The sequence below is a fragment of the Perognathus longimembris genome, chromosome 17, assembly GCF_023159225.1.
Source record: "Perognathus longimembris pacificus isolate PPM17 chromosome 17, ASM2315922v1, whole genome shotgun sequence".
Taxonomy (NCBI): Eukaryota; Metazoa; Chordata; class Mammalia; order Rodentia; family Heteromyidae; genus Perognathus; species Perognathus longimembris.
Window position 1 is genome coordinate 53,194,217 of NC_063177.1, and position 22,350 is coordinate 53,216,566.

Consider the following 22,350-nt stretch of genomic DNA (forward strand, 5'->3'; position numbering starts at 1 on the left):
CGGGACCCTGTGTGTGTGTTGGGTGGGTGTGTGTGTGGGGGGGGGGGGACCTGCTCTTAGCGTTTTCTCTCCTGCCAGAGAAGCAGCTTCGATTCAGTGCTGGGTCCCGAGGTGCTCTGTGCACTGGATCCTTCTATACGAGTGAGCCCAGGGTTCAAATCCCAGCTCCCCTCGGCTCCATAGCGTGTCCCATTCTGTGGCTTTAGTTTTTAGTGTATGTATGTGATTCTCTAGTTCTTGTTCTTGTTCCCCACCCCACAAGGAACCCCATACCCACTATCAGTCATTCTATGCCCGGCCCTAAACTCTGGAAACAACCAGTTTACTTTCTGGTAACATGGAACTACATATTCTGGGTGTGACATCTCTCTCTCTCTCTCTCTCACACACACACACACACACGCGCACACACACACACACACACACACACACACTCACAGCTGTTCCTTCCCCTGCAGAAGCAGCGAAGGTACAATAGTTCTGTTCGGTTCCCACAAGCTGTGTAGCAGAATGGCTTCTGGCATAAATAAAAATAAAAGCCAGACGCTGCTTTTCAATCAGAGCATTAGCCTAAATGTTGTGACGCAGCATGAGCTCGGCGTGGAAATCCGTCCTCCCCTGCCCCATTTCGGTCTCGGGGCGCCTGGCACCGTTGCGGGGCTGTTGATTTGTGTGTCGTGTCGGTAAATGCTGTTATGACATTATTAATGCTCCGAGCTCCAGCAAAGGACAATGGCCTATTGCCTGGTAATGTGCCGTTTGCTGCTGCGGCCAGAGCCCATTAAGTGGGGATTTCAAATACCATAAACTGCCATTTCCTTCTTCTGGCCCCAGGCCTCGTCTGTGAGAAGGAGCCTTGGAACCGGGAGAAGTTGGGAGCAGAGGAGGTTGGGGGGGGCAGGGAGTCCCAGGGAGCAGCTCCCAGAAGCATCCCCAGTGTCTGCTTTGGCCCCCGGGGCCCATGGGCTCCCTGCTGGCCTTCTAGAGCCTTCCACCGGGACCCGGATGGCAGGCTCTCAGGGGGCTTTTATTGTTCTTGTACAGTGTTCTAAAACATTGAGCCTCCATTTAGAAATTACGCAACTGCACACAGGCAGCCCGCATTTCTGGCTCCTCTTGAAGAATCCAGACCCATGGCCACAGAAAGCGGTGGCCGTCTCTCCAGTCCTGGGGGACCCAGCCGTGTCTCCACACCGAGGCCTCTTCCACAAGGTCCCCGTGGCGGGGGGGAGGGGGCGCAGTGTCCCCTCAAACATATCATGTCCTCCTAAAACTTCAAATGCAACTGGTGTGTGTGCGCGTGTGTCTGTCTGTCTGTCTGTCTGTCTGTCTGTGTGTACTGGGTCTTGAACTCCGGGCCTCACAATCCCATGGCTTATTTTGCTTAAGTCGGGCGCTTTACCGTGTGAGCCACACCTCCGCTCTGGCTTCTCGCTGGTTTTTTGGAGTTAACAGTCTCACGGCGTTGGACCCTGCTCCTCCCATCTCAGCCTCGTCAGTGGCTGGGACTACAGGCGTGAGCCACCGGGGCCTGGTCAAAACACAACCTGGAAGTCGGTCCCTGCCGAGGACATCAGAGGAGACGCCCCTGGAGCTCTAGGGTCACCTGGTGGGGGTTCGCATGGGAGAGGGAAGTTGGGGCACAGAGAGGCACCCACAGAAGGTGGGGCTGGCTGGGAGCTGGGAGAGGCGCCTGGGCGGTTTCTCCCGGGGCCTCAGGGGGAGCCGGCCTTGCCCACGCTCGACTCCACACTTGGGGCCTCCAGAACCCCAGCGACGGAGCCCCCCTTGCTCTGAGCCGCCTGGGACAGGGCTCCAGTGGCTCCCCGACTCGCCCGGCCCACCTTCCAGGCATGCGAGCCCCACGACCCCGGCTGGGCGGGGCCTCTTTCTCTCCCCCATCTTCCCGGGCAGACCATCTCTGCTCACCAGATCTGCCTACTCTGGGCTTCTCCTGAATCTTTGAGCCAGGCCACAGGAGGAGGGGATGGGGGGAGGGCTACATGAGGCGCCCCACATGAGGCCAGCTCTGGGCGGCCCGACGTCCATCCTTGGACGTGTCCCTCCAGTGGGGGTGCCCCAGTTCCTGCCCTCGATTCCACTTCCGCTTGCCCAGGGAGACAGCACAGAGGTTCCCCCCGCCCCCCGCCCCCCGTGCCGGCTACTTCAGCGGGGTGTGGAGGTACCTGCCTGTAACCCCAGCACTTGGGAGGCTGACGTACGAGGTCAGCTTGGACTCCATAGTGAGTTTCAGGTCTGCTTGGGTTACACACTGTGAGGCCCTGTCACAAACCAATCAACACACACACACACACACACACACCCCCGAGAAACTAGCTTCACAGAAAGCAACAAGCAAGCACAAAGCAGCCACTGCGCCCAAGCCTCCCGTCAGAGATGGAGCCATTGCGAGGTGCAGCTGAGTCTTGTGGGGTACGGCAGGCCCGGGTCTGCAGGACAAGGGTCCTGCTTTGGGTTCCTCAGTTGAGGCGGGAACACACGTGCAATCGTTTGTTTTGGGGGTGCCTCGGGAGCACCTGCCACAGATGTGGGGGGGGCAAAGCCTTCCGGGGAGGGGGCATCCCAGCGCGGCTCAGCGAGCCCCACCTGAGGTGCAGGGCGATTGGGGCTGGGCACCAGCTCCCTGGCACTCCTTTCTTGTTCCTGCATGTTCTAGTAGGTTCCTAGAGGCATCCAACAGAAGCCTTCAGGCAGAGAGCCGAAGGCGTGCTCCGAGATCGGAACGCACTGGGATGTGGCAAGACCCTCACCGTGGACCCGCGGGGCGAAAACCACGGGCGCCGCCGGCTGCAGTAGGGGCCGGGCACCGGCTGCTCCGCACAGCGCACCCAACGAGGGTGGTGCTACGAATCGCCCGCTTCCCAGGCCGAGAAACTGAGGCACAGAGGGGTTGCACCCACGGTGGCGTGCTGCTGGAATTCTCCCGACGTCCACGGCGCGGAAGGGAGGAGAACCGTTGACAGTGAACCTGGCTGCAGGCAGGAGGCTGACAAGAGGGAAGCAGACTTGGAAATGAGCAGGCGGCTGGACAATCTGGCGCACAAACTATCGCCCACAGTCCTCGCCCTGTCTCCCTGCTGGCCCCGAGCCTGCTGTTAAATGCAGACAACCCCCTCTCCCTCCTACACTCACATGGAGATACACGGCAGCAAAGCCCCGGGGGGGGGACATCCTTTCCCCCCGAATCTGCCTGAGTTAGGCCACCTCCCTAGATGGCCCACTCCAGACTCACCAAGGCCTTCTGGGAACCCCCACCCCATTCCTTTAGGTCGGCCTCTTGATCCCCCCCGAACTGGCCGGTGACAGCTACACATAGAAATGGCTGCGACTCTGCAGGCCAGGAGCTCAATGGTTACTGGCACGTGTGGCAGATGGGCAGCCAGGCACCGGGCGTGATTCAGAGGCCCAACAGAGAGCCCCTGCCCTCCAACATTTCCTCAGCCAGCCCGCCGTGGTGCCCAGACTTCCCGCCATCATCTGTCACTCCTCGCAGACCAAGGCACGGTCAGCCTGTCCTTGTTCAATGCAAATTTGTTACCTAGCTGGAGTAACACATTAATCTGCCAACACCAATTTATCACTGGCTTCACATTGGCAGGGAGCAAGACAATGAGGTAGTAGCATGGGGGGGACGACACAGGTGACTTGTGATGAAGGAGCAGGAAAAGGCAGGAGCCTGAGTCACTGCTTGTGAAAAATGGCTCCAAGGGGGCTGGGGGTGGGGGTGGGGGGGATGGTTAGGCAGAAGAGGGCGGGCTTCCCAGGCGGCTAGGGTGGAGGAGAAAAAGGGCTTTCTCCTTCCTCAGCCTGCCTTGGAGTCTCTGCCTGTGCTGAGAGAGCCCCTCAGAGACATGGTGTCTGTGTTACACACAGCACCCAGGGCTTCAGGGCCTCCCGGGGAGAGTGGGTTGCTGCGTGCCACCTTGCTGAGGGCTGAGCTTGGGTGATGGGTTCTGCAGCCTGAAGATTTCAGACTGGGTCTTGTAGGAGCCTCCCGATCGGCAACTGCAGACACCTCTGCCAAGTGTAGAAAGCAGGGAGACAGCAGGCAGGCCCTGGGGTGTTAAAAGACTCAGGCCCGTGTGTTCCGGAGTTGCAAGGAGCCTTGGCGAGCTACTTCCTGGCCGCCTCCTCGTGGACACGCTCATTCCTCACCCACCAATTAAAGGGGAACCCAGGCCCACCAGGCCCGAGGCCCACAGGCTCACCTTGTCAGAACGACAAAGATCACGTGTATTCTTTCATGTGAGGATGTTAGATCTAAAAGATAAACATATATGACACATATATACACACACAGGATTATACATACATATGTATGTATTATACACAGGCAGGCAGGCAGATAGAATTTGTTGGAGGTGACGGGAATGTCGGGGGTTGACCATACAGAAATGCACTGCATCTGGAATCGTAGCTCCTCGGGAGGCCGAGATGGGAGGATCCAGGTTTGAAGCCAGCCAGAACAGGAAAGTCCGTGAGACTCTATCTCCAATTAATCACCGACGGAAAAGCTGGAAGTGGAGCTGTGGCTGAATCGTAGATGCCAGGCTCGAGTGGAAAAGGCTGAAGGCCTGAGTGTAAGCCTGGGTATCACCAGTTCCCAGCCCCCACCCCGACCCCGACCCCGACCCCGACCCCGAGCCCAGGGGGTTCCTGACCAGGAAGGACAGGGATGGGTGGATGGGTGATCAGCCAGGACCAGGCGGTGCCAGGGGGACGGGTGGGTAAGGCGGCAGGCGCGGGGCTGGCAGGGATGCGGATCCCCACGCTCCCCGCCGCGGCCTTGGGCTCTCCGTGGAGGCCGAGGCGAGGGTTCTGGTCCCGGCGGCGCGGCCGCCCGGCCCGCCGGGCCCACCCAGCCCGCCCAGCCCGCCCGGCCCGCCCGGCCCGCCCGGCCCGCCCGGCCCGCCCAGCCCGGGAAGGGCGCGCGAGCGGGGCGCGGCCGCCAGGGGGCGCCGGCGCGCCGAGGGAACGCCGGGCCGCTCCCGGCCGCGCGGGCCGCCAGTGCGCCGCCGCCTCCTCCGAGGGAACAATGCGGCGCCGCCGGGCGTAGCGCGGCGCCGGGCCGGACGCGGAGCCGCGGAGCCTCGGCGGAGCCCCGGAGCGCGGGCCGGCGGGCGGGCGGGCGGCGCGGGGCGCCTCACCGAGAGCCATGGGCGGCGCGGCGGCGCGGCGCGGGGCCGGCGGGCGACGCGGCCGGGAGGCGCGGGGGCCGCGGCGCGGGCCCGGGGCCGCCGCTAGCCGGCACCGAGGGCGCGCGCGGGCCGGGGATGTGGGCGCCCGCCGCGGGGAGCCCCCGCCGCGCCCAGCCTCGCCGCCAGGCGGCCCGAGCAGGCATCCGCGCGGCCGGCGGTCCGGGGGCGCGCCGCCTCCCGACCCCCAAGATGTGAGGCGGGTCCCGCGGAGACGCCGCCGCCGCCGCCGCCGCGATCGCCGGGCCGGGCGCCTGCCAGGCCGCGCCCGCCGCTGCCGTCCGAGCGGCCCCGCGCCCCCCCGTCCCCCCGCGCCCCGCGCCCCGCACCCCGCACCCCGCGCCAGGCCCGGCCTCGGCCCCCCGCGGGCCCGCGGCACCGGGCGTCCGGCCTCGCCCAGACAAGTTTGCCACGATGATCGCCGTCCACCCCGACGGGAAGATCATGGTCCGGAGATGCCTGGTCACCCTGAGACCCTTCCGGTAAAGTTCCCCGCGGGCCGGCGCCGCAGGGCTTCCCCGAGGGGCGGGGGGGGGGGGGTTCGCGCCCGGCCCTCGGACAGCGCCCCGGGGCGGAGCGTCGGGTAGACCGATCGGTCCCCGGTGGGGGCGCCCTCGGGGCGCGGTGGGGGGGGAGGAGGGCGGGCCTGGGCCCGGGGAGCGGCCCGTCCAGGGCGCCCCTCTCTCCAGCTCGCGCCGGTTCCCATTGGGGCAGCAAAGTTATTTCGGGGTGGCCGGGCGGGCGTCCCCCCTGGTTCCGCCCGGCGGCCCCCTCCCCGCCGCCGAGCCCGGCCCCTTCCCCCGCCCTCGGCTCGGCCCTCCTGCCCTTGGATGGGTGCGGACTGGTCCCCCCCCCCGGGGGGACCCCGGGCCCCCCATCCCCGGGAGTGGGTGCCGATCCCCTCAGCCGGGATTCGCGCCTGACTGACTGCGGGTCCCGAAGAGGCGGGTCCGGCGCCGTGGAGGGCGGAGGGAGACGAGACGAGCCCTCCCCCCCCCCCCCCGCTCCGAGCCCCCCACCACTGTGCCCTGGGCCAGGAGGGGCTCTGGCTGCGGGGGACGCCCTGACCTGCGGGTCCCACCCAGGGTCCACCTCGAGCCCACGGAGCCCAGTCTGCACCCCAAGCTGGGGAGGGGGCCTCTGGTGTCCAGCAGGGCCGGGGATGGGGAGAGCCGGTGGGGGGGGGTCGGGGGGAACCCAGGGGCAGGGCCACAGGTGGGGTCCGGGCGCCCCAGCCGTCGGAGGGAAGGGCAGGTTTGGACCTCCACCGAGGCCATTTCTGGTGGCCTTCCCCAGTCTAGGGGAGCTAGGCTTGGGGACCCTGTGGTCCTCAGGATTGGGGGGCTGAGAAGGCAGCCCCCCCTCCAACCCCCCCAGACAGCCCGGGTCGGCCGGGCTGGTTGGGAGCGTGGGGAACCTGGAGGGCTTTGAGCAGGTGGTGGGGGTGCAGGGAACCCCGGATCCAAGCCGGACCCTCTGGAAAGGGCTTGCTCCTCCAGGAAATCCCTAGACTACCCCCCAAGCCTGCCCGGCATACTGAGGGGCAGTCCCCAGGTCCTTTCCCCCCAGCACCCCAACCCCACCCACTCTGGAGGCCGCTGGACGCCCGCCCTGGGCCGCACTTTGTCCGGCACCGTTAGAGGCGGCGGCGCGGCCTCCAGCACCGCGGACAGCGCCCGGGCCCGGCGGCCGCTTCCTCCTCCGCCTTTCTCCCCAGGCGGGATGGGGGTGAGGGGCAGTGCTCCCCTCTAGTTCACAAGCCACCAGCGCGCAGTCTTCAAGCCCCCTCCCAGGCCTCTGATGACATCACCCCAACTTGTTGCTCCTCTAGGGCGGGCTGGGGTTGCTGTCACTCTGGGTTTGCCCGGAGCTCCTGTGGCGGGGCCTTTCCCCAGGGGTGGCCTTGGGGCAACGGGTGGGCAAGAGCGTGTTCGCTCGAGTCCCCTACAGGTGAAAGGGTATTGGGCTTACGGGGAGAGGGCTCAAGGTCTACACATCCTTTCTGAGGCTGGGGAAGTCCTTCCTAGTCCCCGGCCGGGAGGACGAAAGCTTGCTTCCCAAGGACTGTGGGTGACAGCCCCCTCCTGCAGGATGCTCTGCCCGCGGCCCGGGAACCCCCCTGATTCAATTTGGGGGGTACCTCTGGGTCTGAGCCCTGTCCCCAGGCATGGAGGAACTCAGGGAGCGGGACCTCTGAGGTGAAGGGAGGTGTCCCACATTGTCTCATCTCCCCAGGGACCCGAGGGGGGAAGGTCCCCTCCCCAGGGGAGCTCGGGACACGCCGTGTTTTGGTCCTGCTGCTCCCCGTCTAACCTCTAACGGCTTCTTTTAAATTTAGGCTGGACATTTTGTTGTGCTTTTTATTTTCTTCTGCCATTATGTGTTTTCTTTAATGGGCCAAATTTTAATTAAATACTGCTCTGCCAGTTTCAAATAATGAAGATTAAAATGCCTAAAGCAAGTCTTGTATAAAGATACCTATACGTGCAGGGTTGGGGACAGTTGGGGTGGGGCTTCGGGAAATCTCTGGCATGATTTGAGGGGTTCTCACACCTGGGGGGAGTAGGGGTGTCCTTTCTCAGCTCTGCCAACTCATTGTGCCCTCCGATGGGTGTGAGGCGTGAGATCATCTGCCGCTCCTCTCGGTCCCCAGCTCTATGCTGTGGAGGGCCCCGGAACGAGCATTTAGGCTGTAGGAGCCTGGGGCTGGATTGGAGGGGGTTTCTGGGCCTGTTCCCTGCTTCCCCTCCCCCATCCCTTCAGGTACCACAGTGCTAGGTACTTGGTAGATAACTGACAGTTGTGTGTGCCAGGTGCTGTTGGCTCACACCTCTAAGCCTAGCTACTCAGAGGCTGAGATCCGAGGATCACAGTTCAAATCCAGCCCAGGCAGGGAAGTCTGGGAGACTCTTCTCTCTGATTAACCAGTAACAATCTAGACGTGGAGGTTTGTCTCAAGTCGTAGAGCCCCAGCCTTGGGTGGCAAAGCTAAGGGCAGGCGCCCAGGCCCCGAGCTCAAGCCCCAGTATTGTGTGGCAAGGAATGGAGCGAGGTCATGCTCTGGCCAGCGTGCACACCCGTGCGGCCCTCCCCGTCCAGCTGTGAGCGTGCTGGGACCCCACTGGGGGCGGGGGAGAGGGAGGGCCCAGCAGGGCTTTCCAGCAGTGATGGGGGTGGGGTGGGCCTGGCACCCCCTGAGAGCACAGGTGAGGCGGGGTAACAGTGAGCTGGTGATGGATGGCTACGGGGCCTGGGGTGGCTCCGGTGATCGATGGGGCCCAGCTGGGTCTTGGCTGGATGGGTTTCTTGTCCTCCGGCTGGCGCCAAGCCCTGCTGTGGCGCCTCTTCCTTCAGCGTGTCGCGCGATCCACGGGAGAGCTTGCTGAAACACTGCCTGCCCCTCCCGGCGCCTGGCTCCGTACGGGGTGCCAGAATCCGCCTCGCCAATCATTCTCACGGTGCCCTGGCTGCTGGGGCGGGGACCACGCTGTGGGGACCGGGCTCCATCTTGAGGCTGGGTGGTGTCCCGATTTCTCCCTGTGGCTTACTGGCTTTGTCCGATGGGGGTGGGAGCCTCCTGGGCCCGAGTTCTGCTTCCTGCTGCTCTGTCAGCCTGTCACCCATCCTTCCTTCTGTCCTCCTGTGTGTGTGTGTGTGTGTGACTGGGGCTGGAATTCAGGACCTCACACTCTGGCTTAGCTGTTTATTTCTTTTTTGCTCCATGCTGGTGCTCTACCACTTGAGCCACAGCTCCACTTCCGGCTTTTTACTAGCTAATTGGGGATACGAGTCACATGGGCTTTCCTGCCTGGGCTGGCTTTGAACTGTGGTCCTCAGATCTCCAGCTCCTCGGCAGCTAGGCTGACAGGTGTGAGCCACCAGTGCCCAGCTTCGTTAGAGAACCGCTGGGCCCCTCCGGGGTGCAGGCTGAGGGCAGGGGCGCCACGTTGCCGTCTGCCCGGCTGACCTGCCCTGTTCCCCCCGCAGGCTCTTTGTCCTGGGCATCGGCTTCTTCACTCTCTGCTTCCTGATGACGTCTCTGGGAGGCCAGTTCTCTGCTCGGCGCCTGGGAGACTCCCCCTTCACCATCCGCACGGAAGGTACTGGAAGCAGGTGTTTATAAGCTGGGGGTGGGTGTGTGTTTGAGCTCAGCCCTGTAGGGGCCTTCTGGGGCCCTGTCCCAGGCTTCCTGGTGACAGCGTGAATGGCAGACAAGGGGGACCCCTGTGTCTCTGTGGGTGCAGCCTCATGTCATCCGGCTCTCTCAGGCGTGGGAGGGGCTGCCCGTGTGTTAGGGGTTTGAACTCGGGGCATTGTCCTTGCTTGCATGCTTGCTCCGCTGGTGCCGTCTCTCTCCAGCCATGCCTCGGGTTGAGCTGCTCCTGCAGGTGGGGTGTCGGGGGTGGTGATGTCCCTGAAATGGATATATTCTGTGTCTTGGGCCCAAGCACAGCCACAGTGGGGGACAGGCCTGGCCACGGGCTTCCAGTCTTATCCCTGAGCTCAGACGCATAGATCTCTCCTTGTTCCCAGGGCACGGTGTGGGGGTTCAGCGGGGCTTTGGGGACCAGCCAGGCTGGGGTTTGCATCTCTGCTCATCCCCTACATTGGCCGAGTCACTTCCGTCAGCCACAGAGAGAAAAGCAAAAGCCCTTTCAGAGGCCTGGGTGCCAGTGGCTCCCGCCTGCAACCCCAGCCCCTCAGGAGGCTGGGATCTGAGGGTCGTGCTTTGAAGCCAGCGCCAATAAGCAACAAGATGGAAATGGAGGTGTGACTCACGCGGTAGGGCGCTTGGCCTTGAGCAAAGAAGCTAGGGTAGAGTACCCAGGCCCTGAGCTTGAGCCCCAGCACTGGCATCAAACACGAACAAACAAAAAAGAAACCCCAGACGTCTCAGAGCTGGAGTGAACGCTTGGTCTCACAGACAGACGCCCTCGCAGAGCTGCTCGGCCCTGTGAGGTGCCCCCGTCCCCCCCCCCCCACTCATTCCTCCCGCCCCGCACGCGCGGAAGCGCCCGGAGCTTCTCACACTCCGTACTCATTCAAGCCGAGTGTCAGCGAAGGGGTCCCATCTCTGACTGGCGCAGACTGCTCAGCCTTTGAGCCTTCTCCTCACATGTGGGGGGGCGGTGGTAACGGGCTCCCCCCCCCCCGCGGGGCAGAACGGGAAAATGGCACCCAGCGGGTGGAGGAGTGGGAGGGTGGGGGCTGGGAGGGATGGGGGGGATGGAGAATGGGGAGGCCAGGTGCAGATGCTCAGGCTCCCCGATGCCCCCCCGGAATGGGACATGGCTGGTTGCGGGGGGGGGGGGGCTGCAACCCCCAGGAACCTGGACTTCCGGAAAGGCCGGGGGTCTGAGAAGTGAGACACAGTGAGAGGGGAGAGTGGCCTGTGCTGGGCTCTGGTTCTGCTACCATCTCCCTGGGGTGGTTGGGGGGCAAGACATCTGCCCCCACCACGGCCCCTGGCCTGTCCTTCCTGGCAGGGCCGGGCCCGGTGGTCCTGAGTGCTTGGCAGTCAGTCAGGTTACCCTGGAGGGGCCAGGGGGGCAGCCCAAGCCCCAGAGCTTTCTGAACAGACAAGGTCATGTGGTTAGAGTGGAGGCGAGTGTGTGCGCATGCGTGTGCGCGCGTGCGTGTGCATGTGTACCCCGGTCCCCAGGCTTAAGCTCGGGGCCTGGGTGCTGTCCATTTCCTGCTCGAGGCTGGCACTCCACCCTTTGAGCCATACCTCCACTTGGGCTGTTTTGCATGGCTAATGGGAGAGATGAGTTGCATTGACTTTCCTGCCCATCCTGGCTTTGAACCTGGATCCTCAGATCTCAGTCTCTTGAGTAGCTAGGATTACTGACGTGAGCCCCCAGCCCCCAGGCTCGGGGCTGGTTTACGCTTCTTGGTAAAGTTCACCAGCTCATACCTTTTGAGAACTAGCAAAGAAGGGCTGAGCAGGAGCGATGAGAAGGTCTGGCTTCTTTCCTTCTCCCTGCTGCCCTCCCCCTTCTCCTTCCTCTCTGCCAAGTTGCTTTAGAGCTGGCCGGTGGGCGCTGGTCACCTCAGTTCCGGGCTCTGGTCTTGAAATAGCAGCCAGGAATCTCCCTGGGGAAAGGACGGAGGGCTGGAGGCCCTGGCTCCCAGCTGCCCATGTCTGCCTCGCCTTCCCTGTGGCCCGGCCCGGCCAGGGATCGAAGGGGCGCTGGCTGCTTCAGGCTTTGTGGGTGACTCTGGGCCTTCTTGATGAGCTGCTCGTGGAGGGGTGGGGGATCTGGCCTGCCCAGATCTCCTTCCTCCACTGCCCGGGGCCCCGAACTCTGCAGCCTCAGCCGGGTCTGGGCGGCTGTGGCAGCCACAGTGTGCAGAGGGCCAAGTGTGCCCTTTCCTCCAGCCGTGACAGCAGGGAGGATCGCTCAGTGTATGGTACCCGCCGTAAAGCGCAGGGCTGGAGACAAGAGGGGCCAGGAGAGCGTGGACGGGACAGAGCCACCGAGAGAAGGCTCTGTAGGGAATCAACACCCCTGGCTCACCAGGTGCTGGTGGCTCACGCCTGTCATCCTCGCTAGGCAGGTGTGGATGGCTCACACCTGTCATCTGAGCTAATCTGAGGATCACAGTTCAAAGCCAGCCTGGGCAGGAATAGCCACGAGGTTCTGAGCTCCAGTTAACCAGTAAAAAGCCTGACGTAGGGGCTGGGAAGGTGGCTTAGGGGGTAGAGTGCTTGCCTCGCATGCATGAGGCCCTGGGTTCGATTCCTGGGTACCAGCAGACACAGAAAAAGCTGGAAGTGGAGCTGTGGCTTCAGTGGTAGAGCAAAAAAACTCAGGAACAGTGCCCAGGCACTCAATTCAAGCCTCAGGACCAGCGCACCGCACGCATGCACGCATACGCACGCACACACACGCACACACACGCACGCACACACACGCAAAACACCCCTGTCTCCAAATGTGAGGATGCATTTGTTTCCCGGTCCCCGGCTTCCCTCATTTGCATGGGAGACGCGGAGGCCGGGGTGCGAGGTGCGAGCCTGGGCTCGCAGCAAAGGCCTTGCCGCGCAGCCCCCGCCGAGAGCGAGAGGTGACGTCGGCGCGCCGTGACGTCGGTGCGCCGTGAGCGCCGTGACGTCGGCGCGCCGTGAGCGCCGTGACGTCGGCGCGCCGTGACGTCCCGCTTGGCTGTTTTGCTCGAGGCCGGGGCTCTACCCCTTGAGACCCAGCTCCTCTTCCGCTGCTCGGGGGTTCGTTGGAAACGGGAGCCTGGCCGACTTTCCTGCCAGGCCTGGCTTCGAACTGCGATCCTCAGATCTCAGCTTCCCCAATAGCTGGGGTTACAGGCGTGAGCCACCATGTCTGGCAGGGGACCCATACTTTCCTTTCCTCTTCCCTTGCTCCCCAGGGCGGTTGGAAACAGGGGCTGGGGTGATAGAACCTCAGAGCTCGGTGGCTCCATGGGGGGCGGGGAGGACGGTCCAGAGGAGGGCGTCTTTCCGAAGCCCCCCTGGCACTGGGGTCCCCTTAGCTCTGGGCCGGCCTGGGCAAGGGGTCTGGGCGGGTGGGAGGAGCCTATCCCGCTGAGGTCCCCGGATGGGTGCAGGCGGGTTGGGGTGGGGGACACCGGAAGTTTGGCCTGGGCTTAGAGAGAGGCTGGAGAGAGGCTGGCGTGGGCCCAGCCCCGCCCCCCCCCCCCTCTCTCAAGTGCCATGGACCCTTTCTGCCCTGCCTGGCGGGCGGGTCACCTGATCGCACCGGAGATGGGAGGAGGGGCAGGTGGCCAGAGAGACCCCAAGTTTGCTTTATTTAAGGCAATTGCGCAACAGTGGGGTTACCTGCCCCACGGATTCAGATCCACTTGGTGTTCTGAGCAGGGAAGGTGGGAAAGAGGCTGGCCTGCTTCTGCTGCTTGGGGGTGTGGAAACAGGCCCTCCCTCCCTCCCTCCTCCCTGCCCCCCTCCTCCCTTCCTTCCTTCCTTCCTTCCTTGGGCTTGGACTCCGGGCCTCTTGATTTTTAGGCAAGTACCCTGCCGCTTGAGCCACACCCTCGGCCCTCTTTCCTTTAGTTACTTTAGTCAGGAAGGAGAGAATCTGGAACGTTCCCTCTGCTGATCGCACATTTCAATCCCCTCTGTCTTCACCTCCGGAGTAGCCGGGCTTACAGGCGTGCACCGCCATGCCTGGCCCGACATGCCCATTTTCCCCCCAACCCCCAGCTCCACCCTGTATCTCAGGGGCCTTCCTGGGCAGCGGGTCCCCCCCCGCCCCCCATCCTCTCCAGGCCACATTCACACCTGTGGTCCCCCTGTGTCTTTAAGGAGGGCCTTGCTCCCCGGCTGTTGCTGGGAGATGGCGCCCAGCTGGCATTGTGCCAGGCTCCCTCTCCCCCTCTGGCCCCCCGGAGGGCTCAGCTGTCAGGGGAATGAAGCCAGGTGGTGTCTTGTGTCCGTGTGGGTGCAGGGAAGCTGGCGGAGGGGGCCCTGGAGGGCCGGAGGGGGCCGTCCCCCTCCACCCGCCCCCACCTCTCCCCTCCCAGGACCCAGTCCCTCTCTCCTGCCACCTTGCAGGAGCTGGCCTGGGGAGGGACAGGTGTCCTGGCCTTGAGCCTGGACGACAGCCATGGCTTGAATCCCCCTGGGTCTTGTGCAGGGTTTGGTGGCAGCAGAGGCAAGGTGACAGATCAGCCGTCAACACCCCGGCCCTGCCTGTGCCCTGAAGCCCGCCAGGGGGCTCTGGCTCCTTCCTTCCCTCCCTCCCTCCCTCCCTCATCCTTCCTCCCTTCCCCACCTCCTCCCCCTCCCTCCCTCTCTCCTTCCCTTCTTTCCTTCCTTCCTACCTTTTCTTTTCTTGCACCTGCTAGGCAGGGTCTCTACCACTTGAATCGTACTACCAGACCCATTTTGCTTTAGAAGGAAGGAAGAAGGGAAGGAGGGAAGGAGGGAGGGAGGGAGGGAGCGAGGGAGAGAGGGAGGGAGGGAGGGAGGAGAGGCTTCCTGGGCCCCAGGGACCCGCAGCCATGCTGCCCACATCTCTGTTTTCAGCAGATCACACGCAGGGCGGGGAGCAGGGCCGGCCTGGTGTCCCCTGCCGCGGAGGGGGCTGGGCGGTGGGGTTTGGGGGGTCTTGGGGGGCGGGCTGGGCGGGCGGGGAGGCGCGGGCCGGGCCACGCCTGACCGCGCCGCGCTCTGCCCGCAGTGCCCGGCGGCCCCGAGTCGCGCGGCGTCCTCCGCAAGATGAGCGACCTGCTGGAGCTGATGGCGCGGCGCGTGGACGCGCTGGCCCGGCTGGAGAACGGCAGCGAGCCGCGCCGGGCCGGCCACCGCGCGTGCGCCGCCGCGGACAGGTGAGGCGGGGCTCGCGCGCGCGCGCGCACGGTGCACACTCACGCGTGCACACACGCACGTGCACACGCACATGCTCACACATGCGCGCGCTCACGCACATGCACACGCTCACGCACATGCTCACACGCACGCACATGCTCACACGCACGCACATGCTCACACGCACGCACATGCTCACGCACATGCACACACTCACGCACATGCACACTCACGCACATGCTCACACATGCATGCACGTGCATGCACACGCACACGCGTGCACACGCTCACGCACAATCACCCTTAGTACAAGTGAGAAGTGAATTACTGGATGGCAAGAGTGGAAGCAGGGGGAGGGGTGGGGTCACGGAGGGAGGGGTGGGGTCACGGAGTGGGGGGGAGGTTTGTCTTGGGTCCTCCATGGTTCCCCTGGCTCCCAGACCTACCTGCCCGCCCCAGGCTGCCCCCTCTGACCCCTGCCCCCCAGGTCGCGCCCCGCTTCCCCGAGCTGTGTTGCCAGGTGGGGCAGGGGGCCCTGCTTGCTGTCGGGACCCCGGCTTCTCCCGCCCAGGCCTGGCCCTCCCTCTGCCCTTCACCTCCAGGGGCAGCGGGGCGGGGGCTCGGAGGGGGGGCGTGGAGGGGGGGCGTCCATCGGGGGCTCGGAGGGGGGGCGTGGAGGGGGGGGCGTCCATCCGGGGGCTCAGAGGGGGAGGCGTCCATCCGGGGGCTCGGAGGGGGACGGCCCATGGAGGGTGCCAGCAGCGCCCCATGGCCACGGAGCCCACAGACCACAGGCCGAGCCCCGAGTTCCAGGGACTGGGGGGGGGCGGCGGTGTTCCACCAGCCTTGGGCTCCCATCTGTGGCTGAGGAGGAAAAACCTTCACCTCCGTCATCTGCCCTTCTGGAAGCTTCCACGCCGCTGCCTTCCAGGGCTGATGGCTCCTTGGGGAAAGCAGCTTTGCTATTTCGCCTAGGCAGAGCTCATTAGGGAGGTGGATTTGGGGGAGCAGCCCGAGGCAGTGTCATCTCAAGCCAAACAGAAATCATCCCTCAATTCTCTGGGGGGGGGGTGCTCCGGGCAGGGGCCGCCGTGCCCCCTCCCGTGCCCCCTCCCGTGCCCCCTCCCGTGTCTGCCCCTCCAGGCTGAGCCTCAGGGGCCCGCGGAGGGGACCTGGGGCAGGGCCGGGCTGGAGGGAGGCCGAGGCTCCCCGGAGGAGCGGAGGCTGGGCCGGGCCTTCAGGAAGCTAGGGGTGGAGGGTGGGAGCCGTCCATCCCTCCCAGGCCTGGCTGGGATTGAAGGAGGGACCGGCAATGCTGGGCTGGGTGACTTGAAGGGGAAGAGTGAACTCTGACAGCGCCAACTCCCTCCCCTCAGGCCTGGACCCCCCAGTTCATAGCTCAAGCCAGCACAGGGCCCCGGACTCCGAGCTGCAAGGCGGGCCTCAGACACAGAGGCCTCCTCTCCCTCCCTGCAGCCTGGGTCCCCGGTCCTTCTCACCCTTCCCTCTCACCCACCCATAACACCCCCCCCCCCCATCCCACAGCTCCATCTCCTCGAAGCTAGCAGCATCTTGTGACAACAGCAATCAGGCCAAACACCTCCTCCTCTCACCCTCCCCTTCCCGTCCAGTCAGAGCTGGAGCCCTGGTGGCCCGAACATGATTGGCCCCAGGTCTCTGGCTTTCCTGTTCCCTTCCCAGCCTCCCCGGTGTGTCTGGAGCAGCATAGTTTCTTGCTGGCCACAGGGCCTTTGCACCAACTCTTCCCTCTGCTTAGAATGAGCTTTCCCTCCATCTGCAGAGGTGAAAGAGCCAGTCCTCTCCCTTCTCCCACAGTTTTTGCTTAGGTGGCACCCACTGAGGCCTTTCCTGACCAGGACCCTACGTAAAATGCACTCTAGACCTCTCCTTAGCACCATCACTCAGGCTGTGTTTTTTGTTTTTGCCAATCCTGGGCCTTGAACTCAGTGCTTGGGCAATGTCCCCGAGGTGTTTTTTGTTTTTTTTTTTTGCTCAAGGCTAGCACTCTACCACTTGAGCCATAGCGCCACTTCTGGATTTTTATGGTAAATGGCAGATTCGTGTCTCCCAGAGCTTCTTGCCCAGGCTGGCTTTGAACCTTGATCCTTAGATCTCAGCCTCCTGAGTAGCTAGGATGACAGGGGTGAGCCACCGGCACCTGGCTCATCAGCAAGTTTTTGTCCTCTGACTTTAAAAGAAGTCCAGCCATCTCCACAGGCCTCTAGAAGATTCGTGAGTGCAACAAAACACCTGGAGAACGCATCCCCGGGTCTCTTCCTCTTGGTGACTTCCGGGCTCCGGCTGTCCCTACCCCCATCTGCTCTGGGCAGCAGTGCCTCGTCGCCCTGTCCTTCTCTCTTTCCTGGTCCATCTGGGCTCTACCACTCAAGTCACATCTCGATTCATCTGCTTTTAGTTTATTTTTCCAAGTGCATCTTGGACGAACTTTGTCCAGGCGAGCTTTGGGCCACGATCCTCCTACCTCCGCCTCCTGGGTGGTCCAGGTTACAGGTGCGCATGCTCACACCCAGCCCCGAGACAGCTACTTCTGTTGTCATTTATAGCAAGACTTCTAAGGACAAGAAGCCTAATTGTATGCTATTTGAAAATAGAAAGTGTCATGCACATGCTAAGTCCAGTATAATAACAATAATTCAGTTTAAAACTAGTTGAACTTGTTAAATCACAGATGCTGTCTGCACTATTTAAAGACTGTGCTAGCAAATGTTTTATGCAAAAAAAAAAATGCCTATTGTAGAAAAATTGCTGACTCCCTCCCCAAAGTTGGGATGACTGTTCTAAGTAGGGAGAAAAAAAAAAAGAATACCCAAGCCCCATTAAGCATTTATTGAGTGCTTGCTGTATACTGACATCTTGACATTTAATCTCATATCTAATCCTTATAGTAACTGGTTCTTTTTGTTGTTGTTAGTCATGGGGCTTGAACTCGGGGCCTGGGCACTGTCCCTGAGCTCTTTTGCTCAAAGCCGTTGCTCTATCACTCGAGCTACAGCTCTACTTCCAGTTTTCTAGTGGTTAATTGGACAGAAGCGTCTCATGGACTTTCCTGCGTGAGCCGCCAGCGCTTGGCTGAATTTCTGGTTCTTTGGGAGAACGCCGAGGTGATCGGCCCGAGGTCACGCAAGTGTGACTTAGCAACTGGCCCTCAGTCTGTCCACCCAATCTCTGCGTCGTGTGGACCGTCAGGGGCAGCCCTGAATTCTTTCACCGTGAGCACAGCTCGGCAAGACCATCCTGAAGGAGCCGGGTGCCGGAGGGTCACGCCGGCCATCCCAGCCACTCAGGGGGCTGAGACCTGAGCATCTCAGTTCCAAGCCAGCCTGGTCAGGAAAGTCTGTGGCGCTCTTCTCTCTAACTAGCCAGCAAAAAAACTGCAAGTGGAGCTATGGTTCAAGTGGCGGAGCACCCGCCTGGAGCTAAAAAGCTAAGGGAAAGTCCCTGGGCTCTGAGTGCCTACCTAGGGCTAGTGTGCGCGTGCACATGCACACACACACACGTGCACAACATCCGACGGGGATTTACTGGAGTTTTAGTGGTTTGCAAGGCTCCAGGCTGCTGTGGGTAGAATTCGTTCTGCAGTAGTGCAGGAGCCTGGGCTGTGGTGGGCGGGGCTTCCGGTGGGCGGGGCTTCCGGGGGCGGGGCTTTCCTCCGCCCGCCCTGCTCGCGGAGGCTCCAGCGCCCGGCTTCTCCCACCAGGCTGCCGGCCGGGGCGGGCCTCCTGGAGCGGATCCAGGCCATCGCCCAGAACGTCTCGGACATCGCCGTGAAGGTGGACCAGATCCTGCGCCACAGCCTGCTCCTGCACACCAAGGGTGCGGGGGGGGGGGGGGGGAGGGCCCTGGCCCCCGAGGCCTGTGCTCTGGGCGGGGCGGGCAGCGCAGGGCCCCACGGGAGCTCACTGCCTGGAGGCCGGAGGCCACTCCTGAGCCTCTGGTCCTGGAAGCTGGAGGAGGTTGGGGTGTAAAGGAGAGCGGCTCAGACCTGCGGATCCCCGGGCAGGCTTACAAGTGTGGAGGGAGCCGGGCGCTGGTGACTCCCACCGGTCATCCTAGCCACTCAGGAGACTGGGATCAAAGCCAGCTGGGGCAGGAAAGGCCTGAGACTCCTATCTCCAAAGCACAAGTGGCTCAAGCGGTAGAGCGCTGGCTCGCCTTGAGCAGAAAAGCTCAGGGACAGCAGCCGGGTCCTAAGTTCAAGCCTCACAACACCCCCCCCCCAAAGTGTGGAAGGTATTGGAGGGGCCATGGCTTCAGCACCCTGTCATTGCCCCCCCCCCTCCTGGGCCCTCCCTGGCCCTGGGTCTGACTGAGCTGCCCTCTCTACAGTGTCGGAAGGCCGGCGGGACCAGTGCGAGGCACCCAGTGACCCCAAGTTCCCTGACTGCGCTGGGAAGGTGGAGGTGAGCCCCCAGCCAGGGCAGGGGTGCTGGGGGTGGGTGGGAGGCGGCCCCTTCTCGGGGGGCTATGCTGAGGCAGTTTCTGAACTGAACCCTGGCCTGGCTGGGCCATCCTGGGCCCAGGGTCTCTGTGCCAGCCTGGACAGCCCAGCGTAGGCACTGGGAGGGAGGCTGGCCTGGCGGAGGTGGGGTCTCTTTGGGGGTGGGGGGGTGAGTTACCTTCTGGGGATCCTGAACTTCTTCCCAACCAATGACCATTTTTTCCCACAATGAGCTTAACACACATACACACACACATACACACACTCATTCACACACACGTTTATTTTGCTGCTGGGGCTTGAACTCAGAGTCGGGGTGCTGTCCCTTAGCCTTTTCGTTCAAGGCTAGCGCTACCACTTGAGCCACCACGGCTCCACTTTGGGCTTTTTTTGCTGGTTAATTGGAGACAAGAGTCTCTCCGATTTGCCAGCCCTGGCTGGTTAGGAGCCTCGATCCTCCGATCTCCGCCTCCTGTGCATCTAGGATGGTAGCACCTGGTGAATGAGTTATTCAATCTTCAATGTGCACATCGCCCCAGCCGCCCGAGTCCCCACAGACTCGGGGAAGGGGCGGGCCTCAGCCCTGACACCCAGCCCCGCCCTCCCCGGGGACCACTGTGCCCGGGGGCTGGCTTCCCGGGAGCCTGCCCCAGGACCTTGGCCTCCAAGGTGATGGGAAGGGGAATAAAAGACCAGGCAGACATTGCGCCCCGCAGAGCCCGTGCCTTCTCTGGGGTCCCCAGCGGCCAGGGTAGGGGGCTGGGTCCTTGGGCCCACTTCCTTCGTTCCTTTGTCTTCATGGCGGGGCATGCCATCCAGACCCTGGTGTGGGGTGTCAGGGTCCCTGGGGGGGGGGGGGTGCTGGCTGCCTGCCCAGGCCTGGCCCTCTCTGCAGTGGATGCGTGCCCGCTGGACCTCGGACCCCTGCTATGCCTTCTTCGGGGTGGACGGCACCGAGTGCTCCTTCCTCATCTACCTCAGTGAGGTCGAGTGGTTCTGCCCCCCGCTGCCCTGGAGGAATCAGACGGCTGCCCGGAGGGCCCCCAAGCCCCTCCCCAGAGTCCAGGTAGGTTGTGGAGGTGGGCGGAGCAGCCCACCGCCCAAGCTGGGGGGGGAAGGGGGGAGGCAGGGATGGGACCCCCAGCCCGCCTCCATCCCCACTGGGTCTGGGGTGGGGTGGGGATGGCGGCCCGGATGGACGTGGGTGGGGCCCCTGGCTCTTTCCAAGGCAGGGATGGGGCAGAATGACAGGCAGGGGGCCTGCCCAAGAGGGCTGCCCCACCTTCTTCTGGGTGCTGCACCAGGAGCCTGGCCCGAGGGTAGGATGCATTCCAAAGGTGCCCCCTTAACAGGCTGGAACAGTGATAACAGCTGTCGGGAACGGAGGGCTTTGCATGCGCTGCACGTGCCATGGATAGCTACATCTCCCAGGCGTCCTTACGGGACTGGGTTGAACAGAGGGCGCCCACCGCTAAGAGGGTCCAGGGCTATGGAGAACCTGGCACCAGGGCACGGCAGCCCTTCCCCAGCCCTGACCACTGCCCCCACCTCCCCTTGCCCTGCTTGGGGCCCCAGGCACCAAGTCAGGGCCTCCCTAGAAAGACTCGGGGTGGCTCCTGGGAGCTGGGCCGGGACGCCCCCTTGGCTGGGGTAAAAGCAGAGCTGAGGCTGTGGAGCCTGGAGCCTGGCCGGGGGCAAGTGGGGGCTGAGAGCTGAGGCCGGGGTGTCCCCACCCCAGGCAGTCTTCCGGAGCAACCTGTCCCATCTCTTGGAGCTGATGGGCAGCGGGAAGGAGTCCCTGATCTTCATGAAGAAGCGGACTAGGCGGCTCACCACGCAATGGGCCGCGGCTGCTCAGCGCCTCACGCGGAAGCTGCCCGGCATCCGGAGGGACCAGAAGCAGGTTCACTGTCCCCTCAGGGAGTCGAGGCCAGAGGGCTTCTGAGGGGATGCAGGCCCTCATTGCTCCCGCTGGGGTGGGGTTGGCAGGGTCAGGGGAGGGGTCAGTGGGACTTCAGGCCCTTTTAAGGCGGGAGGCAGTGACCAGGCCCCGACAATCCTGCATTCTCTGCACATCTTGTTTTGGCCAGGCAAAAAAGTGATGACTTTTTTCTGGAAGTTTGGGATAATTTAGCTTGTGTGGAAGAGGCCCATCCAACTATCCTCCTATCCATGTACCCTTCTAATCATCTGTCATCTGTCCATTCATCATACGTCTATCCACCCATCCATCCATCATCTGTCCATCCATTACCCATCATGTACCCACCTATCTGCCCTCTATTTATCTGCCTGTTTATCCATCCATCACCCATCCACCATCCATTATCCATCTATCCATATACCATCTATCTACCATCCATCCACCCATCCATCCTTATATTCTTCTACCTATTCATCAATCCATCCATTCATCCATCATCCATCCATCCATTCATCCATCCATTCATCCATCATCCATCCATCATCATCCATCATCCATCATCCACCCATCATCCATCTCCATCATCCATCCATCTCCATCATCCATCATCCATCCATCTCCATCATCCATCCATCTCCATCATCCATCCATCATCCATCATCCATCCACCCATCCATCCCATCCATGTAAGCAGGAATTACAGGACTCCCCTCGCCCTCCCTGTGTCTTTCAGAGCTCTTACCATCTCATGAGATGTTCTCCTGTCTGTGTTTACGGTTGCCACCTCTTCCCCCTGGAATGGAAGCTTGGGAGGTGGGCACGTGACTGCCTTTGTCACGTGTGCCCCCAGTGCTTCCTGTGGCCACTCTGGTGCCCGGAAGCTGCTGTGCAGGCTCAGCGGGAGCCCCTGTCTGCTGTGGGGTCTCCAGGCCGCAGGAGCCTGGAGGAGGCAGGGGTGGGGAGGCCTGTGAGCTGGGGTTCTTCGCCCCCTGACCCCCGGGTCCTGCTCTGCCAGATCCTGGTCCACATCGGCTTCCTGACGGAGGAGTCCGGGGATGTGTTCAGCCCGCGGGTGCTGAAAGGCGGGCCGCTGGGGGAGATGGTGCAGTGGGCCGACATCCTGGCTGCGCTCTACGTGCTGGGCCACAGCCTGCGCGTCACGGTGTCCCTGAAGGAGCTGCAGAGGTGAGTGCGGGCCTGCGGGCCGGGAGGGCGGGGACCGGTGGCCCCTGGCGGGGCTGCTCCACCTGTGGGCGTCGCGGCTCTGGGACCCCGGGAGCCTCACGGCGTTCTGTGGGGCGTGGGCACCCCCAGTTCCCGCCTCGCCTGCCCATCTGCCTCCCATCGGCACCTGGGGGATGCGGGGGCCGTGTCTCCCGGCCTTGCTCTGGGTCTGGGCCTGGGAACGGCTGGGTGCGCTGGG

At 63.0% G+C, this 22,350-nt stretch overlaps 1 protein-coding gene across 1 annotated transcript in view; it reads left to right on the forward strand.

Annotated features, from left to right (window-relative positions):
* The first annotated feature begins 5,630 nt into the window (after positions 1-5,630).
* Positions 5,631-22,350, forward strand: part of Mgat5b (alpha-1,6-mannosylglycoprotein 6-beta-N-acetylglucosaminyltransferase B) — a 37,667-nt gene continuing 20,947 nt past the window's right edge. The window contains exons 1-8 of the mRNA XM_048365658.1: positions 5,631-5,698; positions 9,204-9,316; positions 14,396-14,543; positions 18,263-18,378; positions 18,892-18,965; positions 19,899-20,069; positions 20,742-20,906; positions 21,943-22,112. Coding sequence (XP_048221615.1) covers positions 5,631-5,698; positions 9,204-9,316; positions 14,396-14,543; positions 18,263-18,378; positions 18,892-18,965; positions 19,899-20,069; positions 20,742-20,906; positions 21,943-22,112 — 1,025 coding nt within the window. The remainder of the gene's footprint in view (positions 5,699-9,203; positions 9,317-14,395; positions 14,544-18,262; positions 18,379-18,891; positions 18,966-19,898; positions 20,070-20,741; positions 20,907-21,942; positions 22,113-22,350) is intronic.